Genomic DNA, 18,885 nt, shown 5'->3' with positions numbered 1-18,885 from the left:
CACTGGATTGTACATGTATTTTTGTGTTAACATTGTCTCTGCTTGCGCCTTGAACATCTGTAAAGATTGATTTGGCGCATTACAAATACCTACTATTATTATAATTATTATTAAACTAACTAATTTATAATTACTTACAATGTAGTCACCAGCTGACCAGGGTTACTTCAATAACTACCTAGCCCTACCAGAGGTGAGGAAAGCCATACATGTGGGTAATCTTACCTTCAACAATGGGGACAAAGTTGCTGAGCACCTTCGAGAGGATTTTATGCAGTCGGTCGAGAATACCCTCGCAATTCTCGCCGATGCCGATTTCAAGGTACTATTTAGCTTGTTCCTTTTATTTTACACGTACACCCTGTTACACATTGGGAGGGTTTTTTGCTTAACACTGGATCTTAATTTTTTTTATCAGGGTACTATCAGATAAGTGCACGGATTATGCAAGTTTCTCAGACTACCTGCATGTTTTGAGTGTCAACGTGTCACGGTCTGCATATAGACAGTGCGAAAATAACATTATAAACTTTGTTCGCATACATATACATGCTGTTTGTCGCATTGTAACGTTCTGAAACTTTTAACTTTTTGTGTTGCACGTGAGACTGGAAGATAAATTCGTCACAAGCAGTCGTGGAATATAGCGCTTCTGCATTCCCTATCCAAGACGCAGTAGCGCTATATTTCTCCGTATTCCACTCGAGGTTGTGTTTTAACTTATATTATATAAAACCCAAGCAGATCCTTGCCATTTGATTGGAGGATTGTCCGTTGATCTTCAAAATGACAAAGATCTACTTGGATGTTATATAAAACAAATAATAAATGTTTTTCAATCGTGCAATAGTGCAAATGTGTACATTCATTGAAAGATGAAATATTCCATTCAACTCTGCTCCGCCTTGCTGAACAGAACATTCCATCTTTCAACTCATGAACATACTCGCACCATTGCACTCATAAACATTCATTATTTGTGTACGTAATAGTCGCTAAATCTCAGCCCTGCATAATTTGTATACAGATTCTGTACTACAGTGGTCAACTTGATGTCATAGTCGCTGCTCCGCTCACAGAAGCCTTCCTCAATCAGCTACTGTGGAAAGGTCGTGACAAATATCTCTCAGCTGAGAGAGTTGTCTGGAGGGTCTCTGGTGACACTGAAGTAGCTGGCTATGCAAAGAAAGCAGGGAACCTTACACAGGTAAGGCACTAGACCTTTATCATTGAGCGACCATCTTGATTTTTCTTCCATTCAAATCAGTTTAACCAAACCAAGGCTGGAAGGAGAAATAGTCTGGCTCTGTTTTTGTACAATGAATAATAAGCTTTTATAAATCTTATTGGATACAGGGAACATGACCAATATGTTAGAAACATGATAAAGCTTATGGGTGTATGAGCGTAGCCAGTGAACAAACACAACTTTTAAAATCAGGTAAAGGAACTTGATTTCAACAAACACTCATTCATTTAGTCAATCATCACTTTAAAAATTATTAAAGACAACCTCAAAACAACTGCAATGGCATGGCGTTGAGATGAGAATCAAGGGCAGCACGCTGACACTAGTGCCGATTGCGCCACAGCACCCTTACAAAGGTAACACATAAACCAATCTCATAATTCAATCAAACTTCAAAACCTTTCTTTGTTCAAGTGCCTTAATGCGTTAATGGTTGAGATTTTATATGCTATACAAGATTGCAATATTATTATCAGTACTAATAGAAAGAGGCTGTGCACATTGGATTGAGAAAGGCGATATGCTAGAGCTTTTACTATAAGTCAGTTGTATGATTTATCTCATAACTTAAAGGCAGTGGGCACTATTGGTAATTGTCAAAGACTAGCCTTCACAGTTGGTGTATCTCAACATATACATAAAATAACTAACCTGTGAAAACTTGAGCTCAATCGGCCATCAAAGTTGCGAGATAATAATGATTAAAGAAAACACCCTTGTCACACTAAGTTGTGTGCGTTTAGATGTTTGATTTCGAGACCTCAGGTTCTATACCTGAGGTCTCGAAATCAAATTCGTGGAAAAGTACTTCTTTCTCGAAAACTATGGCACTTCAGAGGGAGCCGTTTTTCGCAATGTATTATACCATCAACCTCTCCCCATTATTCGTCACCAAGAAAGGTTTTATGCTAATAAATATTTTGAGTAACTACCAATAGTGTCCACTGCCTTTAAACAACTTTGTTTTCTGCAGATATTTTCAATTTTGCCTCCTCCCTCTCTCCGATCCCCCTTCCACCAACTCCAGCCTTCCCTTAAAGGAACACATTGCCTTGGATCGGTCGAGTTTGTCTTTGAAAAGCGTTTGTAACTGTTTGTTATAAAATGCATATGGTTAGAAAGATTGTTTTGAGTAGAATACAATGATCCACACAAATTTGCCTCGAAATTGCATGTTTTTTTCTTTACTTCCATTTAATGGCAGACCGTGTTGGTCGACAAGGTAAAAGGAAAACCATGCAATTTCGAAAGATACTTGTGTGGATCATTACATTCTACTTTTAAAATATCTTTCTAATCATATGCATTTTCATAAACGATTACAAACGCATTTCAAAGACCAAGTCGTCTGATCCAAGGCAACGTGTTCCTTAAAATTTTGGTTCTGTAGAGGTACTGGGCCCAGTTTCATTCACCCCCCCCTCCCCCTGTTTTAAAATACTGTACAGGTGTATACGTGTATAAACTTTGTTTTTCTTTAATGTATGTTTTCTTTGTTTTACCTTTTTAATTGCCTTTAAGCCATTGGACCTTTTCGGTACAGAAAAAAACAAAAAACGTTCACAGATTTACAAATAATTTACAGGGTCTACAGAAGGTAATGGTGAAAGACTTCCCTTTAAATATTAGTCCATGAAATGCTTTACTTTTTGAGAAAACGGTACAATATAAATTCTCGTTAGCGAGAATTACGGAATTATTTTAAACACATATTTGTCATGACACGGCGAAACGCGCGGAAACAAGAGTGGGTTTTCCCGTTTTTTTCTCCCGACTCCGATGACCGATTGAGCCTTAATTTTCACAGGTTTGTTGTTTTATATATAAGTTGTGATACCCGAAGTGTGGGACTTGGACAATACTGTTTACCGAAAGTGTATAATGGCTTAAAGTGTAATAAAATAACAACAACATTAATATTAATCATAAATTTTATAAAAATAATGGATTTATATGTACTGATCTGCTGCATGCTTTCATTTTGTTATTAGGTACTTGTGAAAGGGGGCGGGCACATTCTGCCATATGACCAACCAAGACGCTGCTTTGACATGATTGACAGGTTCATCACTGGACGACCTTTTGACCTTTAGCCTGTAAAGCCCAATGCCTGATGCCTGTGAAGGCAGATTGTATTACAGGTAATCAATGGACCCTTCCCATGAAATATGCTAATTACATTCACGCATGTGTACAGACCCTGTTGGTTGGCAAACGCCATAGAGTTGTGCACTTAGCAGACGCGCAATCGCGTCTGCGTCACGCACCTATTAGCCGTGTACAAAACAGCGTGAAGTTCCCTCAATTTGCCAACCAAAACGTTAGTGTGCACGCTAGGCCTGGGCGAATTATTCGAATATCCGGTTAATGGCGAATAGGTTTTCCTATCCGTAACCGCGAATGCCTTTTTTTTCTTAACCGGATATCCGCATAGGGCGCGAATACCTATTTACAAACCGGATAATTCTGTAATTACAACCGAGTAACCGGATATTCTTTAATATCCGAATATCCGCGGACGTCGGGCGACAACTGATATGAATGTTTTCTCTGAATCCTTATGAAACTTCTATTAAGACAGCATAAAACAGCATATATTAAGTATTTAACTATGCTCAGCTCCGTGAAGAGTTACAACAATGACATTTCTGACGTAATTTGTTCAAAGATTACAAAAGTTTTCCATCACGTAGAGCCAATCACGATCAAAAGAAAAAGCAAGTCGCCATCTTTAAATTAGATCCGGTCATTTTTATGAATGAACCGGGTGACACTGTCTAAAACTAATATCAATCCGCCCATATGATCTCATTCACAAACGAATAGCGCCCTCTAGCGGCAAACAAAAAATATATTTTTAAATTTTTGTTTTTAATTTTTTTTTAAATAGCACCCTCTAGCGGCGAAAAAACTTATCGAATATCCGGTTAATTTCGGATAGTTGGCCAGCGGTATCCGAATAACAAAATTTCACTATTCGCCCAGCACTAGTGCACGCGCTACATGTATGTGCAATTTACATATTTCATGGGAAGGGTCTATTGTGTTTGTCGGGCACAATTCTTGTTTTGCATATAGGACCAATATATATAAAGAATGAGGCATTCTGAAATTTTACTCATTGGTTCACGACTAACTCAAAGGATCAAGTTTTTGTGCACACAGTAGGATTTGATGTGCATATTATGTTGGGCCCATGTAGACTAATCTGCCATCCCACACTATTTTGTCAATCTCTCAGTTAACCCACCCAGAAATAACCACAGTACCGATAAATGATAGAGTGATGTTTATACAGTTTAAGGTAGAAAAAGATAGCGGAACTGTTGTACACATTTTGTAGTTATTAATGCAAATTGTTCAACTAGTCCTTCTGCTAGCACCCCTCAGCTGCTGCGATGGTTTAAATTGTCTTTGGGCAGGCAATTTGTGGGAATCATGCCGCTACATAAATTGTTGCTAATGCGATCTATGCATCATTGAAAGTGACCTCTCCTTTGAATTTTAAGGGGTAAATTTAGTCACTTTTGGTATGAGAATCACTTTCATGATACTCTTCAGCAACGAGTGCCATAAGTACAGATACAAACTGAAGATGGTGTTGCATGGGTTGGAAAATTATTAGGGCCAAAATGCTTTGCTTGAATTCCTGGCAAGCAAACCCTCCAGAAAGATGGTTAAGAAAACACACATGGAGAATAACAGACCCATAAATTACAATGACAATTGATGTTTTCACACACAAAAAAATGTATTATTTGCATTGCTATAATGTTTCTGTAAATGCTCATTTTGGGAAATTAATGGTCAAAGTAAAAGTAACTATTTGGTAGATCTAGTTAAGACTACTTTGCTAAAGTGAGTGCCTAATTGGCAAGGCTAAAAAGAATGTTTTGTAAGGTTGTAATTGCAAACAATGTTTCATATATGTTCAACGTTCTTAATGCCCTGCTGCTTAATAACATCATTGTTGCGTTTTGGGTTTTTTTTATGGTGTGGTTCTACAACGGCCATGGTATTTTGCGCCTTTTTCTTTTTAAATGTTTACTGGTTGCATTTTTCTTATTTTTCTGTTTCTGTGTCTCGGATAGTTTTCTGGATCGATATATTATATTTTACGTGGTTTTTACTAAATGTATTTGATTTATTATATATAAACATTTCTGATTACTTGTACTGGTATTTTTTATCATCATATTTTGTGGATTTTATTTTTGACCTTTAAATCATTAAAATTGTTTTGCTTTTTGTGGTTTAATTTTATATATTTTTTTAAAGCGCCTAGGAACATTTTTAATGGATTTGGCGCTATATAAATGTGTTATTTTTACTACTGTAGTAAATAATTTCAAAGGTACTAAATAGGATTTGTAGATCTGACAAAATAGTTGCAGACTGTTCATGTCGTGATCAACCAATTCAAGAAGTAACAGATCTGTGCAAATTTGGATTTAGTTTGCTGTGTCAGTCAAGTGAAACTCGTGATAAAACATGCACCATTTTAAACATAATTATGACAATGTTTATTCTAGTCATTATGAAATCAGCATTCGTAAATACCTCAGACAGTTTCGCTATTCCTATTGGTGGAGAGCGCGTCACGTGGATGTGTATAAATCTTTGTTTATGACCAGTAAAAAGTGTTGAAACATGGGCGTGACACGCGAGCTTACACCTGTTCTTATAAGACAGTTTCCTTATTCCTATTGGTGAAGAGCAACGGCTGAAACAGTTGTGCCACATCACGCGATACGCGCGACGCGCACAGCATTCCCTTATAAGGAGTTGTTTACCCGAGGGCGGCGGAGGGCTTTACCATTTCATAGCTGGAGGGGTGTTGTGTTAAACAATTATAATTTTTGCATTTATTTTACTTTTTTTATCCAAATAGTCTTCATGTTTTTGACCGAAAAGGTATTTATGAATGGGAATCAAAGTGTGTTAAATCGGTTTTCAACTAGTGGTTAAACTCGCCGAGGCCTGGTTCTTGATAATTAACCTCGACTTCGTCTCGGTAAAATTATCAAGAACCAGGCCTCGTTGGTATTAAACCACTAGTTGAAAACCTCTTCACCTTACATTGATTCCCATATTTATACACATTGTCCATAATTTGGTTGTAAAAACAGAAATCGGCTGTTGAATTTTGTTCAAAATTTTCAGATTTAACTTTGTCAAAAATTACTTTTTTTCAAGGGGAAATAATTATGTTTAAATTGATCTAGTATGAACTTCAGAATAAGTAATTAATGATAAAGTTTCCTTATTAAGGACATATATTTTTCTATATCGATAAGGTTTCCAGAGGAAAGGAGCAATTGATTGTGGGTATCAGGGCCCGATTTTATAGACCTGCTTAAAGCCATTGGACACTTTCAGTAAACAGTATTGTCCAAAGGCACACACTCCGTGTATCACAACTTATATATCAAATAACAAACCTGTGAAAATTTAGGCTCAATCGGTCATCGGAGTCGGGAGAAAATAACGGGAAAACCCACCCTTGTTTCCGCGCGTTTCGCAGTGTCATGACATGTGTTTAAAATAAATCCGTAATTCTCGATATCGAGAATTTATAGCTGTTTTGATTTTTTTTTTCTCAAAAAGTAAAGCATTTCATTACCCTCGGTACCCTGTAAGTTATTTGTAAATCTGTGAACTTTTGTTTTCTGTCCGAAAGTGTCAAATTGCTTTAATTTAGCATAACAAGTTGATAAGCAAAGCAAAATGGTTAGACCAGATTAATGTTACCAGCTGAAATGCAATTATACGTCTGATTGTTGGAAAAGACTAAAGTAACACAGATTCAGAGAAAATGGGGAATCTTTCACACACAAAATTTGAATCGAAAAACGGGGGTTTAACTAAAGCCTTTTTCTGGCATCTGAAAGAACGCACTCAATTCAATACAACAAAAGAGTTTTTATTTTTTTATTTTGTGTAACTTCGACGACAAATTGAGTCAAAACATTTACAGGTGAAAAATTGATGCATATGTTGGGGGATAGCATGCTGGTCTTTGAGTATGACCAAAAGTATACACGGCCCTTTAATAGCAACTCTAGGAAAGTGGGCCATTTTGAATAGCCTTTTTTTCTCTCATCAAATTAAATTACTTATTGCACATAGTTAATGTTGAGCTTAAAGTCTCTATTATACATTCAACTCATATACCATCTGTTTAAAGTTAAACCAATATGTTTGACCCCTTGCTTATGACATCGCACTAACAAAAAGCGCCATCCCTGGTGCATAAACACCGCTGCTTACTCGCTGACAGTTAGTTTTGCGCATGTGCGAAGTTGTTGACGAGCGCTCTCTTGAGTCAAAATCGTAAACAAAACATAGCCTTTCAACCGTTGAAAACGATCTGGGGTCATCGCGATTTTTGACCAATTAAAAGCCAAGATGGAAAACTAAACATGAATATGCAATGAAGTTAGTTGCGATGGTCGGATTTTGAGTCGAATTGATCCTTCAAAATCTACGTAATGTGAATTTTCTTGTTGAGAAATAGACCTCACACGTAAGAAATATATAACAACTAATGTTTTCCACTCAAAATTGAGAGAACAAACCCTTTGAAAACAATTTCCTGTTTATTTTTGTAACACATGACGACGTTCTGGTGAAGCATTTTTATCAAGAGTAATGTACACAAGCATTGGGCAACTGTCGCTTTTTGTGACGTGTGCAAACTGTAATAAACATTGTGCATTGTATGCGTTTGTTTAGTTTGTATGTGAAACATGTGGGCCGCGTCAGAAAAACGTTGGTGGAACCCCACTGATTTTAATTAATCCAGAGGGTTTGCTGCTATATAAACGGAATAATTTGATAGAATAATAATTTTCCTCTACAACAAACATTGTTTTAATATCAGGGAAATTCAATTTTACTCACAAACGCCAACAAAACTCATCGTTAAATGCATAGAAACATGCACAAAACAGCGATGGGGTCACTGCTGTGAATAATTTATCTAATGTTGGACTTTCTGAAAATCTCGCGCATGCGCAAAACTATTTGGCACTCGATGTAGAGCTCTGAACAGCGGTGTAAAGGAGGCAGACCATTGGACGATAGCTGTTCGTTGCGCATTAACGTCGGAGAGACCTTTAGCTTACCTGTCAGCATGATGACATTATTCGTATAAATAGGAACACATTACATGCAGAACCTACCTGCTTACAGATGCACGTCAACCATTTCCATCTTTTGGGATTCAAATTTTGCATTAATTGTGCACGATTTTGACTCCAAAATGGCGGACAGGGATAGACGCATGTGTGTTTGCTGTGCATCGGGGTAATGAATAATGATATTATTGGGAGTATTTGGATCGAATTAAAAAATAAGCGAGTAACTTCAAAAGACTTCAAATAAAACATTTTATTTTAATAAGTTACGTTGTGATTGTGTAATGGTTATTACCTGGTGAGTGATGATTAAAAAAACATTTTGATACCAAATAAAAACAACTTAAATGAATTACACTTTTTTTGTTTTTTGTCCAGATTCTTAAAAAATATCGAGTGAGATAATTATGCTCATTGGTTATAAATTTTCAATTAGATCCTATTGAACCTGCTTTTGAAGGGCATTCAGGTCTTGGGAGGAGGTTGGGGGGGGGGGGGGGCTAGTTACACCGCTACCAATTCAGTGGCATTTTGTGAGAAATTTGCAGGTACGTATAAACAGACCCTCCTCATGCAGCATTCTCAAGATAACGGTCCAAAGCAACATGGGCTAAACCAAAAGCTTCTGCCGATGAACCCGAGATTCATATGGGGCTCATACGAGTTGAAAAAAACTTTCAGGAAAATACACACAAAAACAAGGCCTTGTGCAACTTTCAGAATGAGTCTCTTGTGTTTCTCAAACTTTAAATTGTTAAATTTTAAATTAAGTTTTCGTAAAGTTTGTTTTAAAGATGTGACTTTCGTGGATATTATAAATTCGCTGCGTGTTTCAGTCGAGCCAGTTGGTCCAGTAGTTGGATTTCATATTTTAATGTCCAGAACCTGGTTCGAATCTTTGACTGGGGCTCAGATTTTTGTCTTCTTTCTAAAACCAAACTATGAGACCCAATTTGTTGTCATCGACTACGGTAAGTAATCGACGGCAAACAAATCCAGCTTCCCGATTTGTATGAATAATTTTAACAATTTTCCTAAGTTTCTTAGTCGAGCCAGTTGGTCCAGTGGTTTGATTTTATACTTCATGGAAACAACCCGGGACCTTCAACTCCAAAGTCAAGTGATTTTCCGCTGAACCGACTCCATTCACCGAAAAATCTAGGGAAATTCGACTGATTGCTTTCGGTTCCCCCGTCAATTTACAAAATCTCAAAGGGTTCCAGGCTCTAGAATTTGACAAGTTGAACATTCTTGTGCTGGGCCAACTCGATTCACAGCATGCCGTGGGCGTCAATCGGGGGGGGGGGGGGGGGGGAGGGGTACAAGGGGACATGTCCACCCTACCCTCCTTTCTATCTTTTGGAGGGAGGGGGACACAATGTCTACCTGACTCCGGAATCTCCAAACTTCAGCGAGTTCAGAACTCAGCAGCCAGATTGGTCACACGATCCAAAACCTGTGACCACATTTCACCTATTTTCTCGGACTTGCACTGGCTTCCGGTTAGACAACGGATTGCTTACAAAACCCTTCTTCTGACATACAGCTGTATCCATGGCCACGCACCTACATACTTGCAAGAACTTGTTCACAAATACCAGCCTTCTCGAAATCTCCGCTCTCAATCACAATCTCTACTTGCCTGTTCATCCGCTTCTACTAAGTCTTACGGCCAGCGTGCATTTTCTACGTCTTCTCCTACTCTTTGGAACAAACTCCCCCGCAACATCAAAGACGCTAAAACTCTGGATAAATTCAAACGCCTTCTCAAATCTCACTTGTTAAACTCCAACTAGTTTTGTCTGTTTTTTTTTTTTTTTTTTTTCTTTTTTTCTTTTTCTTTCTGACTTTGTACAGCGCATTGGGACTCCGTGTGTAATGCGCTTTAAAAGAACGGTTTATTATTATTATTATTATATCAAAATAAAATGCCCCCATCTTTTTGACCACCTTTATCATGAAGCCAAGTATTGCAAAGTGTAAGACCAAACCCTGTGTCCCGCCATAGGCATCCTTGGGGAAAAAGAATGAAAACACTTTTGAAAAAACACGGCATTTAGAATTCTAAATTTTCCCGGGCCCTTCACAGCAGCAGGCCCGGACCCGTGCCGTAAAGGTTTCACACTTGCGTGCAGACTCTTTGACAAATTTGTCCCCTAAAACTTATGTCATAGATCCGCACCTGAAGATGATGTTAAAGGCAGTGGACACTATTGGTAATTTAAATCAAAATAATTATTAGCATAAAACATCACTTGGTAACGAGTAATGGGGAGAGGTCGATCCATGGCTACCTCCATGGTTGATCGTACAAAACACTGTAAGAAACGGCTCACTCTGAAGTGCCATAGTTTTCGAGAAAGAAGTAAATTTCCGCGAATTTGATTTCGAGACCTCAGATTTAGAATTTGAAGTCTTGAAACCAACCATCTGAAAGCACACAACTTCGTGCGGCAAAAGTGTTCTTTCTTTCATATTATCTCGCAACTTCGACGACCGATTGTGCTCAAATTTTTATAGGTTTGTAATTGTGTATGCATGGTTTGAGATAAAATGAGTGAGAAGACTGATCTTTGACAAATACGTGTCCAGTGTGTTCGGAAATAAACCCGAAAAACAAGCGTTTGGCTCATTCGTTTTGGCTCAAGCGTGTTTGTTGTAGTGTGCTGGGTAAGATGTTGGCTAAGTGTGTTTGATAAAGTGCTTGGCCTATATAACTAACATCATGCGTGTCATGGCTTTGTGCTGGATAAAGGGGGTTGGAAGAAGCGTGTTGGCTATAGGTGCTGGCATATAATATGTGTGCTAATAGCGATCCTCCAAATCATGACGGCTTCTGTTGCAGACGAAGGTGCAACAGCTTCCATAGCCGTCTGAAAGTACACTAACATTTTTAGTGTTCACCTAGTCACTGGACATTTAATATTCATAACCAAAAAGAGAAACAAAACCAAATGCACCTGTATTATGATGATTATGCATACGGTAAAGTAATGGACCGGGCAACCTTCGGCTATGAATCAATTAACATTTAATTGTTGATTTTGTTTATACAGTAATTAGCTGTTCCGACCGTCCGTCGGAACAGGTTTTGTTTTCGTCGAGATTTTTATTATTTTTATTATTATTATTATTATTCTTTGTTTCTCCCTAAATCCCATAGCGTTTGTACACGTTTTTGCGGCAGCCTAATCTCCTAAACCATAATACGAAAGAGTGAGTTTATTATACCAAACTGAAGCTTAGAACATAAGCTTAATTAGTTGGTATGACACTGCTCTGGAATTGCAAAGGTCGTGGGTTCAAATCCCTCCCGAGTAAAATGCCTGTGTTTTTTGTTTTTTTTCCTCACAGGACTCGGGAAAGTACTGAGTATACAGTGCTACACACATCGGTGTATATGGGTAAAAACAAAAAATTAATAAGCTTAATTCTTATCGTAGAAAAAATTAAAATGGTTAATTAATAAGCCTTAATTAAGCTTATTAATACTTAATTAGCAAACCTAGTTAACACCATATCTCAAAAAGTAGACCGCCGATCCTGAAACTTTTTTCAGCTTTACACTAGTCAGGTCCTGTTAAGGTGATTTCTGACATAAAATTTCGGATGACGTCACCATGACGTCATGTAATGCACGTTTTGTGTCTATGCACAAACACAATGGCTCTTCAAATCTATACTTTGAACTGGTCAAAAACACAATAACTTCTGTTAGTTTCCTAAATATCATATTATGTGTAGAAAAATACACTGATTCTAATAAGATTTGTTTCAGTCCATAAAAGCAATCAACGTTCGCCTATTAATTAATTAATCGATTAGAATCTTAGCGTCATGGGTACAACGTAGTACCTCATAAACTGGGTGCAGTCACTTTCATTAAAATGATTAAACTTTTCAATGGCTCTTGCAACACACTGCGGGCCTGTATGGGTTGAGGAGGACTCTCGAGGAAAGTCTGAGATGATGATGTCGTGATGTTGGTATCTTTTATTTGTTTTTGAAAAATGTCAATTAGTAACTAATTAACCACATGACCCTCATTTGCATATTAAGTCAGAAAATCTTTGTAGCACCATATCTCAATAAGTATACAGCCGATTTTAAGACTGTTTTAAGCTAAAGACACTATGGGGATTGGAGATTAATTTAAATAAACCCGTGACCTCAAGTTGACCCCTACTTCCGGGGCGACCGGAAGTGGGACCATATCTCAAGAGTTATACAACAGATTTTTAAACTTTTTTCAGTTATAAACTCCTTAAGCATTAAATATTACTTTTGACAAACCGTGACCTCAAGTTGACCTCTACTTCCGGGTCAAACGGAAGTGGGACCATATCTCAAGAAATATACAACCGATTTTCAAACTTTTTTCAGTTATAGACTCCTTGGGCATTCAAAGTTAGTTTAAAACACATTTGACCCCATGTTGACCTTTACTTCCGGGTCGACCGGAAGTAGGCCCATATCTCAAGAAGTACAGAGCCAATGTTAAAACTTCAGTTATAGACTCTAATGCAATAAATATTAACTTTGGAAAACTGTGACCCTATGTTGACTTCTACTTCTTGGTCAACCGGAAGTGGGACTATATATCAAGATCTTCCCAACCGATTGTTTTCACTTTTTCATTTATAGACTCCTTGGCATTGCAGATTAGTCTTGGGTAGCTGTGGGCCCATTTTGACCTTTACTTGCGGGTCAACCGGGAAGTGTGACCTAATATCAAGAGCTACACAACTTTTTTGAAACTTTTTTTCAGTTATAAATTCCTTGGGCAATGAAGCACATAATCCAAGCAAAACATCACGGAACAGCTTCGTGTTTGTTCACAAACACTTAATGTCTAGTTTACTTTTTACATTGTATATGGGCTAGATGATATATAAATTATTCGTCCAGTTGGGTCTAGATGATTGTATAAAGACTTGTATTGTTGAGTTCATTATTTTGTCGTGCATATCAACAATCCCATGAAGCGCAGACAATAATATTTGTTTTCCTAGCTTCAAAAAACATATATGGGCATAATTTAAATAGTTGTTGACCTTCGATCGCATTGAGATAAGTTCAGCCACTTGAAAGCCGACATTCCGTGGAGTGCCAGACTAAAAGGACTGATTATTATTACAAAAGCACACGAACTCGTTTGTAATGGAACATTAAAAGCAAACATTCCATATAATGGTACGTCGTAGACAATGATACGGTAATAGGTGTCGTACCGGTGACACAATTATTACAAAAGCACACGAGTTCGTTTGTAATGGAACATTAAAAGCAAACATTCATGGTACGTCGTAGACAATGATACGATATTGTAGGTGTATTTCGTCATACCGGTGACACTGAAAGCGTCTCCTCCCAGAGGCGTGTATGGGAAATAACTGCCGTAATTCTTCACACAGCTACAGTGGCTTATTTTGACAACCGTTTTCTAGTTATTAGCAGACATGCACACGGTAACCAGCTTTGTACATTATACTCAACAACCTCCTGGTAATAAACAGAACATTCCAGCCAGCGCAGCCACACGGTAGGCAACTGAAACTAATTTACTTTATACGTTTACGTGTACGTTTACGTTTACGTTGGTTACTCAGCAGGATCCTTAAAGTTGGGACGTTAGGCCAAGGTTGGTTAATTGTTGGTGTAGTGCAGATCGGACACAAAAGTGCTATCAGAAAACCAGCAATGAATGTTCTTCTATAGGCCTCTGATATTCTTTGGTATTACTATTAATTCAACAGCCATGAACTTGCTATATCTTAAAACGGATAACCTTACGGAATGAGTTAAAAATACCATTGTAAAAATATCTATAGCATCATTTGCGGGAAAAAAATAATCTTTTCTTCATCGTGAAACTTACTTGATTCTTGAGATTTTAAGCGTTGTAGTTTGTATGGATCCTAGGTTTGATACTGGCGAATGTACGCCAGACATGAATTTGGCTCCTATGGAGAGCAAGCAACCATCAAAGACTATTGGCAACGGTGGAATAACTTTTGCTTGTCGAGATCCATCGCTACAAGCCAGATTGGTCATGGATCAGATCAGTCGAGAAAGGGGACAGCAGTATCAGCACTCCATGGTACAGGCTATATTGGGGAAACAAGGTGAGAGTCATGTTCAAGTATCAGAGTCGCGACCCTTTTGGTGTAAGCTGAAACTTCCCAACATCGACGGGAAACATGTTCATGCATGTCACTGTGATACCATCAATCGCCAGTTAGGAACACTTTCAATGACTGGCGCGTTTCAAGCAAAGAGTACAAAGTTGCCGGCCACAAACCTCGCAGGTCGAAAACTCGCGGGTCGTCAACAGAGCATCACCAAACCACCAAACTCCTTGCCAAACTGTATCCCTACAAGCTCTTCTGAAGGAAAAGTATCGGCAAGGAAATCCAAAGATTGCAAGCGGCAGACCCGCCAGAGTATTCATAAAACCAAAATTGATGTACAATCCACGCCTGATGTCCGAGGTCGAACAAGTGACGTTGGTATAGAGCAGTCAAATGAAACTAAGAAGTGCCCAATGATGGTTAAAATGCTAAGGAGTCGGACGTTTGATGCAACTGTTAGAAAGCGGACACCTGTCGGCATTGCTGATATACATCGGCAAGCCTCGCTACAGTCTCGAACTCGTGTCTTGTCCAACAATCATGCTGAAAATAAAATACCGATCATTCAGAACTCGCACACTACAAACCAAAATGTGTCGACAAAATGGAAAGCAAGATCTGAAATACAACCACGGGGAGGGCATGCAGATGAGCACCTGGACACCAATATGTTCCCAGACAGCTTGGAACTGGCGAGAGAAAAGTCCTTCGAGATTACGTTCCCTGGGTATGATACTAGGTTCGTGGATTTACTGGAACCGGTTGGTAATGACGAATACAGAAACTTGCATTTAAGCGACATTGACAAAAAAATTGACACGAGAATTCACGCTTCATCTGTAGAAAAATGCCGTCGATGGCTCAACAAATGGGTCCTTCCACCGTAGTTTAATCACAAACAAAAAGTTTAGATGGATTAAAAACAACTACAATTTGCCTTGTATGTGAATAAATAATCTGCTACGCGTAAAGAAAGAACAAGACACAATAAAAATTAGGCCCCTATCAAGTGAATGAATCAGGATTGATGTATACTTTTGCTATAACTATTCCCCGGTGGCAAAGTCCGGATAAAAACAGTAAAACATCATTGTATACACGAATTCAATATTAATTCCCGCTTATAAAAATTCATTCCTCACTTTAAATGTTGAGTGGAAATGGACACATTAAGAACGGACAAGTTTTGCCTGTTAAAATGGCCGTTTTCCTTCGTCTCATTGATACTGGAAAGTTTTATATGGTCACATTTTGTACCTTTAAACCTGAACCGTACTTCTTTCTTTACTTTCCCCACATATGTGCTTTGATAAGGGCGCGCGTACTACCTCTCAAGACATGGTCATGCTTGAGAAAGTCATAAACGGTATAAAAGGTAACGCAAGCCATAAGCGCATCCTCTTTCGATTCTGGGAAGCTCGGGACGGGATGCTGACCGGTGCAAACGTCTATAAAGAGGACTGCGAAGCCTTTTACTTGGGAAGACATTTGCATTCCATTTACTGTCTTTAAAAAAATATTATGGAGAGACCAGTAGCCAGTTTTGAAGGTAATTAGTTGGGTTGTGGGTATTTCCGTCATTATGGGGCATTTCGTTTGTATCATTTTGTAAACGAAGAGAGTCTTGGACACAAATTTATAGGAACTTTATAAGACTATAAGGACAATTGAGACAAATGTTTGTATAATACACACCAGTACACAATAAAACTCTGCTTGTATTTTCAAATGATAATGATTAATGTATGGTATACTTAAACCTGTGCAGTTTGGGCTAACTTGGGCAAAAGAAGTTGCAAGAAACAGTGAAAGAAAAACCCCATTGCAGTATTGAAACAAGTCCTTTTACATGCCTCTCATGTGGACTGTATCAAGTGAGGTTTATGGTGATAAATTATAGTAATTACCAATAATAAGAAGAATAGTCGATATTTATATTGCGCTTTATACACCCGAAGGGCGTCTCAAAGCGCTGAAACATACAGTATTAAATGCAAGGTATGGGACTAAGTTTTGAATTGTGAGATCTATACTCCATACATAATAATAGCACCATGTATTGGTTTACGATATGCTGTATGTGGCGTCATATGCCGCCAATTCAGCCAGGAACACTGGGGTGAACCCCTACTCTTTTTGATAGGTGGACTTGGTTCTTTTATGTGCGTTACACAACACACGGGACCAACGGCTTACCTTGGAAAGACTAATATCTGAGGTATTAATTCCCTTTAGAGGGAAGGTACACGTTTGGTAATTACTAAAAACTAATATTAACTTAAAACCTGACTTGATAATGAGCATTGGGAGCTGTTGGTAGTATAAAACATTGTGGGAAACGACTTCCTCTGAAGTAACGTAGTTTTTGAGGAAGAGGTAATTTCTCACTTAAATAATAAAAGACTTCTAGCTAGAAGTCTTTTATTCCTATCTGAAAGCACACAAATTCGTCCAACAAGGGTGTTTTTTCTTTCATCATGTTCAAATTTTCATAGGCTTGTTATTTTATGCTTTTTGTATGGGATACACCAAGTGAGAACACTGGTGTGTGACAATTACCAAACGGGTACCTTCCCTTTAAAGGATTTGGGTACCTTTTCAAAATGTCCATAGATTTACATTAAACTTACAGGGTTTGAAGATAATGATAGTGGAAAGCTTCCCTTAAAATTTTACTTACTGAGGTGCTGTAGTTTTTGAGAAATGAATAAAACAATGTCATGAAAATACGTTTAAATGATTAAAATAATTTTCGTCTCATGAAACGAAAATTATTTTCATGAAACTGTTTTACTCTTTTCCCAAAAACTGCAGCACCTCGGCAAATAATATTTTCAGGGAAACTTTCTACCATCATTATCTTCAAGTTGTGTAAGTTTGGTGTAAATCTGTGGATATTGAGTTTTTTGTTTTACAAAAGTTACATAGACCCTTTAAAGAGACACATGTCTTAGATCGGGTGATTTGGTTGTATAAAGTAGGATAGAATGATCAACACAAGCATGACTTTAAATTGGGTGGTTTTCCTTTTACATATTATTGGAACTAATATGGTCTGCAATTCAACAGTTTGACTAGTTCTAAAACATCATTCTGACCGTGCATTTCATGACAGGCATGTGGTGTGAAATCAAAATACTTGCAAGGGTTTAGGTGAAAAATTGAAATATCACCATGTTCATCAAACTTGTTGCATCGATGATCTGTCTCTTTATGAATACAAAATAAAGATATTTCAGATGAAAACAGATTGTTTATATTTTTTTCATTTTGTTGTCCTAGCGTTTTTTGTTACAAACATATCCAAAATCTCAAAAAAATAATAGAGTAATATCATGATGTTTGTATACAGTTGACCATGTACTTCATAAATACTGCAAATTTTCAAAATCCATAAAACCAAACTTTTTCCATTGTGACAAAACAGCGTTTAAATTATGGCATTATGTCACTGATTTAGGAATAGGAACTTAGTACATATAATCACGTGTACGTACTTACCGTCGGAACAGGTATTGTTTCCTTTGTTATTTCTCCATGTATTTTTTTGTCATCTCAACAAATATTTATTTTATATTATTTTTTGTTTTTTTGTCAGTTTGTTTCACGTTATTTCCTTTGTTATTTTTGCCTTCAGTGATATCCACATAAAAATTTAAACCTTTATTCTTTTTTAATGTAGGCATGCTTTTTGAAATATTTATAATGTATTTGTACAACTTTTTTCACAGTCTAGTCGTTCATGTTTATTTGTTTCTGTTCCCAATTTTTACAATATTTATTTCTCAACTTTTCCTTCAATTTTCTTTCCTAAAATGTTTTCTATTTTAATTGTTAACTCGTACACACATGTTATTTTATATAGTCTATATGAAGAGTTTTAATTTGTGTGAATCCTTTCCTGTAGTTGGCGGCTCGTCCGCTGTTGGTTTGGTCAATACACGTGCAGGTTTTTACGCCGCATTTCTAGCGGGGTTGCCGCGCTAAGCGCGGCTTCCCGCTAGTTCATTCAAAAGGCTAACACAAGAAGTGAAATCATTCGACTCGTACGTAGAGTTAAGAAAGTAACACGTGTCAACGATTTTGCGCCATATACAACTGCAAGAAAAGCTATCAGATTGAGGATCCACCGTGCCTAATAGACGATTTTTTCTAGCTTTCCAGTTTGGCAATAGTTATCGTTGCTAGACATCACAAATAATAGGGTGAGTATTAAATCTGTAGCCTATGTTTAATGCAACTGAATCATTTGTGTTCTGGTTTTAGATGGTTTGTGTTCTTCATGAGGACGCGACGACGGTGAACTGGTGAATTTGAAAAGCGCAAGAGGTCCGTCATTTTATAGTATAGGGACAATCTTGGGACA

At 37.6% G+C, this 18,885-nt stretch overlaps 2 protein-coding genes across 2 annotated transcripts in view; both read left to right on the top strand.

The window, feature by feature from the left end:
- LOC139948737 (probable serine carboxypeptidase CPVL) overlaps nt 1–8,050 on the top strand; it is a 32,767-nt gene extending 24,717 nt beyond the window's left edge. The window contains exons 12-14 of the mRNA XM_071947033.1: nt 146–322; nt 1,028–1,207; nt 3,241–8,050. Of these exons, the coding sequence (XP_071803134.1) occupies nt 146–322; nt 1,028–1,207; nt 3,241–3,342 (459 nt within the window). The 3' untranslated portion in view covers nt 3,343–8,050. The remainder of the gene's footprint in view (nt 1–145; nt 323–1,027; nt 1,208–3,240) is intronic.
- A 5,541-nt stretch (nt 8,051–13,591) lies between these two features.
- LOC139948886 (uncharacterized) lies at nt 13,592–17,168 on the top strand. The gene is made up of 2 exons (XM_071947245.1): nt 13,592–13,930; nt 14,311–17,168. Exons 1-2 carry the CDS (start codon nt 13,848–13,850, stop codon nt 15,404–15,406), a joined length of 1,179 nt encoding a protein of 392 aa, XP_071803346.1. The 5' UTR covers nt 13,592–13,847; the 3' UTR covers nt 15,407–17,168.
- The last annotated feature ends 1,717 nt before the right edge of the window (nt 17,169–18,885 follow it).

Source organism: Asterias amurensis, chromosome 16 (genome assembly GCF_032118995.1).
Source record: "Asterias amurensis chromosome 16, ASM3211899v1".
Classification (NCBI taxonomy): domain Eukaryota; kingdom Metazoa; phylum Echinodermata; class Asteroidea; order Forcipulatida; family Asteriidae; genus Asterias; species Asterias amurensis.
Note: the sequence above shows the minus strand (reverse complement) of the source record. Positions and strands in the feature narration are given on the sequence as shown.